At 39.3% G+C, this 11236-nt stretch overlaps 1 protein-coding gene across 3 annotated transcripts in view; it reads left to right on the top strand.

Annotated features, from left to right (window-relative positions):
- NARS2 (asparaginyl-tRNA synthetase 2, mitochondrial) overlaps positions 1-11236 on the top strand; it is a 125235-nt gene that overhangs the window by 103220 nt on the left and 10779 nt on the right. For all 3 annotated transcript variants that reach the window (XM_002916276.4, XM_034666274.1, XM_034666276.1), the window contains one exon: positions 1305-1442. In XM_002916276.4, coding sequence (XP_002916322.1) covers positions 1305-1442 — 138 coding nt within the window. The remainder of the gene's footprint in view (positions 1-1304; positions 1443-11236) is intronic.

An 11236-nucleotide genomic window follows, 5' to 3' on the forward strand; every position in this document is an offset into this window, starting at 1 on the left:
TAGTTGTTTAGTATTTGCCCATTTTTAGATTTTTTTTTGATGTTTGCTTAACCTTGTTAAAATATTTAGAATAAATAATAACTTTGAAGTAGAATCATACCATTTTTAACAGTAGTGGCTAAAGGATTATAAAGAAGTTTCCCAAGTTTAGGAAGATGAAAATCCTTGGAAAGAATGGTAATATGTCCAAAGAGGCCACATGATTTATCAGTGGTCATGCACATAATATTAGAGGCAAGTCTCCTCATTCCTATGCCAGGGCTTTTTTCCTATAATTAAGATATTGACAGACAGGTACAAATAATATAATGTTAGGAATGTACTGTAATAACTTTGTCTCCAAACTATTCCATACACCAGTCCTATCCTCAGTTAAGTCAGATCCTCTTATGAGGTATAACAGTTGTGCTTGTTGTATTTATAGTTAGTTCTTTTGTTTATATAATTTGTTTTTAAAGGTTTTATTTATTTATTTGACAGAGAGAGAATCCCAGTGAGATAGGGAACACAAGCAGGGGGAGTGGGAAGGAAGAAGCAGGCTCCCAGCGGAGCAGGGAGTCCAATGCGGGGCTCGATCCCAGGATCCTGGGATCACAGCATGAGCCGAAGGCAGACGCTTAATGACTGAGCCACCCAGGCGCCCCTATATAATTTTTAATTTAATATTTGTCTCCTACCCTGGAAGCTTCATGAAGTCAGGAATTCTGTTTTTCATACCACTATGTCCAGTACCTAGCGTGGTACTGGCATTTAATAGGCACATTAGTATTTGTTGAATAAATAGATGAACAGTGTTATTAAATATTCATCAGAGAATCTGATATCTGAATTGACTCTTTTATTAAAAAAAAATTCAGTGAGAGAAGCCATCTAGCCAGAGACAGACTCAATATTAAGAATATTATCTTTCATCATTTAATTTCCTGCAACCTCAGAACAGTAGCCATAGAAGAAGCTCTAGGCAATATTAATAAAAACTATGATTTTGAAGTCAGTTTTTACACACTGTGGGAAGGGTACTTTGTTTTCCTGCAGATGCTATTCGTCTGCTAAATGCTGCTCCCCAAGATGGGGGACAGAAAGCATAGTGTTTATCTACTCGTTTCAGCTTTCATCTTTCCAGGCCTTTGGATGTTCTTGTAACACACCTCTCTGGCTTAGTTATCTGTGTAGCCTCAGCAGACAGCTCCACACATCACTGATCCTCAGAGGAAGCCTTGGAACTGATACAGGTTATTTTCAGGGACTGCATTGTGTATTTCAGCTCTGTCTTCTCCTTTGATAATTTCTTTTTCTCCTTACAGTGGGGTGTTGATCTGCACACTGAACATGAAAAGTACCTGGTGAAGCACTGTGGCAACATACCAGTCTTTGTCATTAATTATCCATTAGCACTCAAGCCTTTCTACATGAGGGATAATGAAGATGGCCCTCAGCACACAGTAAGAAAAATCACTAAGAAAATCGGGGTTGGTCATCTCAGAGTCTGGGTTTTTCCCTTAATTTAATTCCATTTATCATTTGACATATTTTTAAAAATTATATCCATCACACTTTACATCTCTTAAAATGGTAAAATTTCTCAAAGACACCTCTGAAAAAGTGTTCCTAAACAGAAGATCCTGATGTTCTATAAACATACTTGTTATTTCTATCGCATGGTGTCCTTCTTAGTTTAGCAGATGCAAATGTAAATGTGTTTTGTTTTCTTCTGTTTTTTAAGTACTTGGGAGGAAGTGGCCCAGAAAACTGTTTAGCAGTGCCAGGTCTGCTGTCAACTGAAATACTGATAAGGAGACGGAGGGACCAGGGGGATGCTGGGCAAGAAAGGAAAGCAGCGGCATGGTCAGGCAGAGGAAGAGCTAGCTCGCAGAGCAGGAGGCTCAGAGTACTTTGGTTTGGTTGCCACATAGAGATTGGGAGGGGAGAGGATGGAGGGATTGAGAGGTCTAGCGGGATTCCTGTCCCTTCTCTGCTGACTCTCTTGTCTCTGTCTCTTTCTCTCTGCTTTCTTTTCCCTCTCTCACACTCTGTCCTTTTTCCACTTTAATTTTGATTGCTTTCTTATTCTTCTAGTGTACTTTTTCCTTTTTTCTTCTTTTGTCTCTTCTTCCCTCTCTAACAAAATTAGCAGTAATATAAAATAAGAATGTATTTGACTCTTTAAATACTTATTGAATAGTTATATACTTAATATCATTAACTGTAAAAGTCTGTGAGACAAATATGTTATGTTTATCTCACAAAAGGTCCAAAAACTAAACTTTGCTCTCTGATGCTTTTCACTTGTCTCTAGGTAAATACCAGTAGAAAAATGTAGATCAGGGCCCACCGGTAAATAAAATGCCTCCATCTTAGGTATACAAGGTTACCTCTTTTCTCTATATATTATAGTATTACTAAAACGGTATTATCCATCAATTAGTAGATTCTTGTTAGGCAGGCACTACCAGTAGATTCTTGTTAGGCAAGCACTACCATCTCGTCTCTAAGTCCCGGAACAACCTGGCCAAGAAACTTACTATTTCTCCCATTTTACAGATGAGACGCTAGGGTTCAGGGACACTGATTGTCTTTCCCAAGCCTGCATAGGTGATGAATGACATAGTTAGTGACCAGACGTGACTCCCTCTGGTTCTGAAGTCTGTGTTTTTCTGCCTCAAAGCCATAAATATAAAATTACATTGATTTGATGCATCCCAAACTTTCACACAGTGTTATCCAAAACCAGTGAGCAGCACAGTTGATTTATGATTCTTATTTTCTCTTTTCCCTACCAACCCTCTGGTGTAATTGATTATGAGAAAGGAATTGGCCCATAGGTTGGCAGCAAAAAATAGGAGAGACTAAGGGCATAGATTCTCCGATCCTAAATAGTTCAGTATTGAGCCTACATCACAAAACAGGACTGCATCCATATCTCTTGACTTCTTTATCACTCCACCCCATCCCTTTTGCACCTCCCCAGTCCCCCACCACCACACACACTTACACACCGTGTAGTCTTTGCATGCCTGACATTCAGCACTTTTCAATCATTTGGTTTTGCACTTCTTAAATACTGTGCTTAAAGCTCTCCTTTCTATTCTCATAATGTTGTATGGTGACAGATGGTGACTACACTTATTGTGGTGAGCCTTGAGTAGTGTACAGAATTGTTGAGTCACAGGGCATCTGGGTGGCTCAGTCAGTTAAGCAGCTGCCTTCGGCTCAGGTCATGATCCTGGGGTCCTGGGATTGAGCCCCGCATCAGGCTCCCCACACAGCAGGGAGTCTGCTTCTCTCTCTTCCTCTGCCTGCCACTCTGCCTGCTTGTGCTCTCTCACTGTCTCTGACAAATGAATAAATAAAGTCTTCAAAAAAAAAATTGTTGAGTCACTGTGTTGTACACCTGAAATTAATAAGACATTGTATGTCAACTATGGTAGTTCAAAAATTAATTAGTTTAAAATTTTTTTAATTAAAAACTTTGCGTCTCTGTAGACTTTCCTTGGTTACCCAGTCACCTTGAGTCTTCCTTTTCTGGTTTTCTGTAGCATTTAAAGAATTAGTAAAACTGGTAGCATTGTATCTGTTTTTTGTACTCTGTAGGTTTTGCTTTCTCAAATGAAATTCTTTGCTTCTTCAGGATGGGAATGAGATTTCTATAGCCACCATGGCTTCTGTTGCTCATTCCTCATTCCCTCTGATGTGACTTCCACCCCTGTCATCGTAACATGAAGCACCTCTTTCTAGGGTCAGTAATAATTGTCATGTTATTAAATCCAGCAGACTTGATATGTACTTCACCTCTCAGCATTACTCAGCACTATTCGTAACTTTCTTATTCTGAAAACTATCCCCTGGCTCCTGTGATATCGTGTTCTCTGTTCTCAGGGGTTGTTCTTTCTCAGTCTCCTGTATAGGTTCATCCTTTTCCACTAATCCAGTAGGTGTTGGGATTCCTCAAGGCTCCGTCGTAGGTCTTTTCTCTCTCGGGTGATTTCATGTGTATTCACAGCTCACTATTTTCAGACAACTCAGACAGTCACATCTCTAATCCTTACTTCTGCTCAGAGCTCTTACTGCCATATATATATATATCTCAAAGGTATCTCAGCATAATCTAAAACTGAACCCATCCATGATTTCTACTCTTCTCCCCTCCTCCCACCAAATTGGATCTTCTTTGAATGTTCCCTGTCCATCTAAGTGTGCAAGCCACACTAGACTCATCTTTGAAATCTTCCTCACTCCCCATATCCAAGCTGTTACTAAGTAGTCATTTTTTTTTTAAAGATTTTATTTATTTATTCAACAGAGATAGAGACAGCCAGCGAGAGAGGGAGCACAAGCAGGGGGGTTGGGAGAGGAAGAAGCAGGCTCATAGCAGAGGAGCCTGATGTGGGGCTCGATCGCATAACGCTGGGATCACGCCCTGAGCCGAAGGCAGATGCTTAACCGCTGTGCCACCCAGGCGCCCCTCTAAGTAGTCATTTTTATACTTTTAAATAAATCTCAAATCCACCTACTTCTCTTCACTTTTACCTTTTTAGATTAAGATACCATAATCTCTTGCCTGGATTATTCCAGTAGCTTCCTGACTGGTCCTCCTGTGTCTGCTTTTGTCTCCTCTGAGTCAGTTCTCCCCACTTCAGTGAGCTTTTAGAGAATGTAGATCTGTTTGTGTTATCTCCCCCTCTTAAAATCATTCAGTGGCTTTCCACTGCTTTTAGTATCCAAGTCAGAATCCTTTCTTTGGCATCTAGGCTGCTGCTGATGTGCTGTGCTCCTCCCCTTTGCCATCTGGGCTCATTCATATCACCCTCCCATGTCTTCAGACATGCACTGCTTTCTCTCACCACGGTATCTTTGGGCATTGTGTTCCTTTGGTCTAGAGCAATCTTCTTCACCTAAGTAATTTTACTGTTTCTCCAAATCTCTACGCACTCATCATCTCCCCAGGGAAACCTTCAGTGACCCTCTAGACTGAATCAGAGACGCCTGTTAGACACTAAAACACTACCATGTTAAATTTCAGACCCAGAGCTACTCACTCATAATTCATCATAATGCTTAACACAGTTGTAATTTTACATTTTTTATGACTGTTTAATTAATGACTCTCCTCTTTGCCACAGTACTTGAGGACCTCCTTTTCACTCATTATGGTATCTATAGTGCCTAGAATAATGCCTGGAATACAGCAGGCACCTAATATCTATTTGGTGATAAATAGGGGATTGGGCAATGGATGAATCAAACCCAACACCGTTGTAGACATACAATGGACAAGTAGTGAGTGAATTACTTAATTTGCTTAAGGAATTTCTGGGAAGCTAAAGAACAGCTTTTACTCTAAATTTTTTGAGTGATGGTAACATAGTATAAACGAAAGTCCAGTGGCTTTAGAATCAGACACTCTCGGGTTCAAGTCCCAGGTCTGTGTGTTATAGACCATGTGATCTTAAATAAACCACCTAATTTCTTTGAGTCTTAGTTTCCCAATCCATAAAAATAAGATGATGATCTTACTCCAGAGTTGTGATAACTTAATTAGACAATATATGAAAAATATATAGCAGTGTTTGGGGTGATGGGTAGTCGATAAGCTTAAAGCCCTCTTCTAAATTTTGGTAAAATCTTTATCATGATAAAGCACGATAATGTTAAAATATGTGTGTGTTTTGCCACATCAAATATGATATTACACAAGATTCTTTAAAAGGCAATTCCCTCATAGGCCGCAGTCACAAACATTTTTTACCTTAGAAGTACCAGGAGGCCTTCATTGTGACAGACTGTCTGGTAATGTGGTCTCACAGCTTGAAAACTGAAAGCATTATAATGATACATTAGTGTACTTATGTAATTTATATAGTACTACAATATATATAGCTTCTTGTAGCTAAATTATTAAAATATAATTTATTGGGGCACCTGGGTGGCTCAGTCGGTTAAGCGTCTGCCTTCAGCTCAGGTCACGATCCCAGGGTCCTGGGATCGAGCCCCACATTGGACTCCCTGCTCAGCAGGGAGCCTGCTTCTCCCTTGCCCTCTGCCTGCCACTCCCCCTCCTTGTGCTCTCCCTCTCTCTCAAATAAATAAAATCTTTATATATGTCTATCAAATTTATTTAAACTATATGTATTAGACATAGATTATAATATTGATTCATTAACAACCTCAATTTCTTTTCAACGCACTTGTATAGAGTGCCTGCTTCTACCCCTACTTTATTTATTTCAGTGGTGAATGAATAGGCTTTGGGCCAAATAACTAAGTTCTCAGTTTCTTTCAGAAGGGCTATAATAACAGGTTGTGGGTAGGGTTGCAAGAATTTCTACAGTGGGTACAATGCAGTCTAAAAAATTAAGACATATATTTCATAGATACCTTCCCTAGGGAATCAAAAGAGAAGGGTAGAGAAATGTTTAACCTACACTTGTTGTAACATTTGACTGGAGGTCATAAATAGTAAAATAGTATATTTTTACAGCTACTGTTCTTTTTCCTTTCTTTCTGCCCCCCCAACCCCTCCAAAAAACAAAAAATGAAAGTATGTACTATATTGTAATGAAAAGTACACTGGACTAAGGAGTTAATAGTGCCAGGTTTGAAATTCATCTTTCTTACTAGTTAGCCATACGACCTTAATCAAGTCTGTCCAATCACTGAGCCTCAATTTCTCCCTTTGTAAAATCAGAGAGTTGGATTAGATGACCTCCAGAGTACTAAACAACTTTAAGATTCTCTCATTTCAAGTAGCCTAAGTTTTTCCCCTTTTGGATAAATAAGAATAATTTATGAATTAGCAAACATTTGATAATTTGAAGGGGACAGATCATGGGCCTAAATAAAATGAATTAAGCAAACATACAAAGAACTGTATGCCCCTGGTTCTGGATCCCTAAATAAGTCCCTCAAAGGCAAGTGCCAAGTTTTCAGCCAGGGAAATGGCTTTGCAGAGAAGAATATCCATTCATTCCAGCCTTTCTGATTAGGAAAAAGTGACTGCCCAACAGACTTTGATGAGATGCCAAGATCACCAGATAATGTTCTAATTTTTTAAATTGTATCAATATTACATAGCAAATCATAAAAATTTAAGCATTAATGGGCATGCAGCAAGTACACACTATGAAGTCAACCTGGAAGGAATAGTACTCAGCCAAGGGATATCTAATGAATTTCCCTGGTTGGTGCTAATTAACCAAGCTGCATCAAACCAATAGAAAATAGCGATGAACAACTAATGAAGCATCAAACTTTACATCGGAATCTGGGGATGTACTGTATGGTGATTAACATAATATAATAAAATAAAATTAAAAAAAAAAAAAGAAAATAGCGATGAAGGGAATGACTAATTTTTTCCCATATTGAGGACAAATGACTATCCTGGGAATTTATGTCAAAGTTGAAAATATGCATTTCAGTCCATTTAAAAATGCTCCCAGTCTAACCATTTACTAGCCAAAGTCCACTGTTACTCATCGTTACCTGCAGCCCATTTGAATCTTCACACTCTCACATCTAGAAGGCTCTCATTTCTACCTGTGCCTCATTGTTTTTAGGGGCAAAATACTGTGTCAGCAGCGAGAGCGAAAACTCAGAGGCTGAAACCACAAACATGTTTCCTATGGTTTGTGGAACATTGTTCTTGATAATAACATACAATGTTGCTCCATTGTTGACAGCAGCCTGTGAGAAACTGAATAGGGAGGTGTTCAGTTTGTGTTTTTCATGGATACTTAAAAATACTGAGGTAGGAAGAGAGAGGAAGGGACGTTAAATCCCCCCCCCCAACGTTAGCATAGAGAAGGTTATGTATTAAAGGCCTTGTTCCTATCTAGCCTGTTTGTTGTTTAATTCAAGGTTTGCATTTTATTTTCAGTACATTGATTGGAATCAAAAGAGTAAGAGTCAAAAGGGAGTGTCATAAATAGAGACCCGGGCTTGTTCAGCTTGAATACCAGCACAAACTATTTCTAGACAGCATGCCGCTGCAGCTGTGTGACTTAAGCAAAATAAAAACTCACACACAGTCAGGAAGATGTGTCCAGCAGCATTCTGGCCTAGAAGACATGCCCAGAGTGGAATAAGCTTTGTTTAAGACTAAGGAAGTTAACAAAGAGTATAGTACAATGACTTGTAGCCCCCTCGTTGTTATCTGTGTAGGAGAGTGAAAGGACAGCAAAACTGAAAATTTCCACTTCTCTCAAGTCTTCCAAAGATGCATAGGAACACAGAGGAGAGTGTAGCTACAGAAGTGCTTAAATTTAGTTAAATTTGTGAATTAAGAGAACAGTTTATTATACAGCCTGTGAATTCTCACTTTCCCTAATGAAGGGCAGGATTGCTTCACCCTAGCTCTTGAAGCAAGCCTCAGACTCCCATAAAGTGCAGACCTGCCAGCCCATACAGGCAAATTATAATCACCAGCTAATGTTCTAGGCAACTTACCTGTTTCCAGCCTGTTTGCACTCTAACCCCTCATCACCCATCACTTGGCAAACACACAGCCAAGTTTTTCCTCATTAGTTCTTAAGAGATTTGTGTGATTCCATCCATGTTGTACATTTTGTGCACCCTTGTGTCATGGTTTATATTATATCTGTAGGTACCCTTTACCTCCACTAGAACCCTGGAAAGACTGCTAGTTTCTGTAGTAATTAGCTCAGTAGTTACCAGAGGGAGACACAACATAGAAGAATCCTCTTGGGAATCTCAACCCTAACGAAAAGGTATGGAAATTTGAAGGGGTTGTGTTAGTAATCTTGCGGGAATGTGGTATTTTTTATACCATATCGAAAGAAGCGCAATTCTATGTATACCAAATTTAAATGTCTTTATAGTTGAGGAATACTTTGCTATATTACAGCTTCTCAGAAAGTGCAGATCTCTAGAGAGATTAGAAGGTATCATTGTAAAGGAAAGCAGGAAGTCTGATAGGATTGAAAGGAAACAAAACGTAAAGAAAAAGAGAAGAGAAGATTATATGGAGGAAGAAGAGAGAACAAAGCCTTTGTGGGCTTTTCTTCACAAAGAGATAAATGCGTCCTTGATAAAAAAAGAAACAGTACCCTTTGGTCTTGGAACAGTTATGAGGCATTGTAAAGGAATGCCTTACTTAAAAGATACATTTCTCTTAAAAGGAGAGGCAACTTTACTCTTTGTCAAGAAAACATACATGAAATTCACCCACCTGAAAGTGTGACTTCTCAGACCATCTGGACAAAGAAAGGATATAGATGATGTATGTATTCCTTCTGCATGTCACAGAATTAGGAGTGATATGGGACTTTATCTGGATGTTTTCTAAAATTTTTACTCAACTAAAGTAGGCTATTTTGTTAAATTCTTCTATTTTGGTAAGTTCTTCTTTTCCTTTTTTTTTTTTTTTTAAGATTTTTATTTATTTATTTGACAGACAGCCAGCGAGAGAGGGAACACAAGCAGGGGGAGTGGGAGAGGAAGAAGCAGGCTCACAGCAGAGGAGCCTGATGTGGGGCCTGATCCCATAACGCCAGGATCACGCCCTGAGCCGAAGGCAGACGCCCAACGACTGAGCCACCCAGGCACCCCTTCTTTTCCTTTTCTTGATAACCTTCTCTCCCAGAGTATAGAGGAAGAAAACAGAACTATTCTGACCTTAATACTAATTAACAGTGAGGATTTGGTTGGGAGAGTGGAAGTGGGAGTCCATGTCGTTGGGGGTAGAGGGGAGGCAACCGAGTATACTGTTTACATCAGTAGTTGCCACTACTCTCTCAAGGGAGATTATACTTCCATGCCCCACAACGTGATTTTAGTATTGGCCAAAGAATTGTGAGCAAATGTGACCTATATACATTACTCCTGGACAAATATTTTTAGTACATAGTTGTCCGTGCTCTTTTTTCCCCATCTGCTAGATCAGCAATACCTTATAAAGTAACTTTTTTATCAGCTTCAAGCCAGGATGGACATGTAGCATAAGTTTTAAAAAGCCTATTCGGTGTTGTAAAGCAGTGGTTCTCAATCAGATATTACTTTGTGTCATCACCCCCCACTGTGGTGCAGGAGACATTTAGCAATGTCTGGCAACATTTTTGGTTGTCACAACCAGTGCAACTGGCGTCTGGTGGGTAGAGGCCAGGTATGTTGCTAAATAACCCATGATGCACAGGACAGACCCTCTGGCCAAAAATGTCACTAATGCTGAGATTGAGAAGGCCTGTTGTAAGCTTCTGGGGTTGTTTATTACTAGGTTATTACCATAATCTAACCTATCCTGACTAGTACAGCAATGACCACATTAATTTTATAACAACTAATGCAGATATAACTGGCCTTACCAGTTAGATGCCTTGGTTATTAGGAAGACAGGCTTGAAAGAAATCCAGGAAAAAAAAATGTAGATATCGTACTATGGCATAAGGTTTTGAAGGTGACTCGGGGCAATTGGGTGGCTCAGTCAGTTGAGCGTCTGACTTTTGATTTCGGCTCAAGTCATGATCTCAGGGTTGTAAGATCAAGCCCTGCATTGTGCTCTGTGCTGGGCATGGCGCCTCCTTAAGATTCTCTCTTTCTCTCTCTCTCAAAAAAAAAAAAAAAAGAGAGAGAGATTTTAAAGGTGACTCTGTTGCTGTGCAGTTGCAAATATTCTAGATAAATAAAAATTAAACAGAAATGTCTAAAACCAGTATGGTTGTACACTGAATTCTCTAGGGAGCTCAAATATTAAAATAAAGGAGGTTTGTAATCAAAGATAAATATGGATCTCCTATGGTCCTCTAAAAATAGCATTAAAAAAACTAAGTTCAAAATTGACATAATTGAGACCTACAGAAAGTGCTAAGATCTCCAAAGGGTTTTGTGCTTCTTTTAGTTGTATTAGCAGCAAGACCAAGCAAGAAATGGGTCTCCTATTTGATTCTTATGAACTGATCGAGAAAGCAAACAAGCCATTCCCTCATGGCCCCAGCTGGACTACCTATTTACTGTTCTTCCATGATAGCCGATTCTCCAGCATCTTTTTTTTGAAGCAGTGAACCTTTATAGCTCTGGCTTTTAAAGCTGTGCCTTATACTTAACAGTATCAGAAGCAATTACTGCTCACCTTTCTGGCTTAGAATTGCCTCAACTTCAAAACCTTGGAAATGATAAATTTTGGATATACTTGTCCCTTCTTAATAGAGCTACACAAAGATGGAGTGCTATATTTTGAGGGTAGTGGTTCTCAGTCTTTAAATATTTTCAAGCAAAGGCCAGA

Source organism: Ailuropoda melanoleuca, chromosome 8 (genome assembly GCF_002007445.2).
Source record: "Ailuropoda melanoleuca isolate Jingjing chromosome 8, ASM200744v2, whole genome shotgun sequence".
NCBI classification, from domain to species: domain Eukaryota; kingdom Metazoa; phylum Chordata; class Mammalia; order Carnivora; family Ursidae; genus Ailuropoda; species Ailuropoda melanoleuca.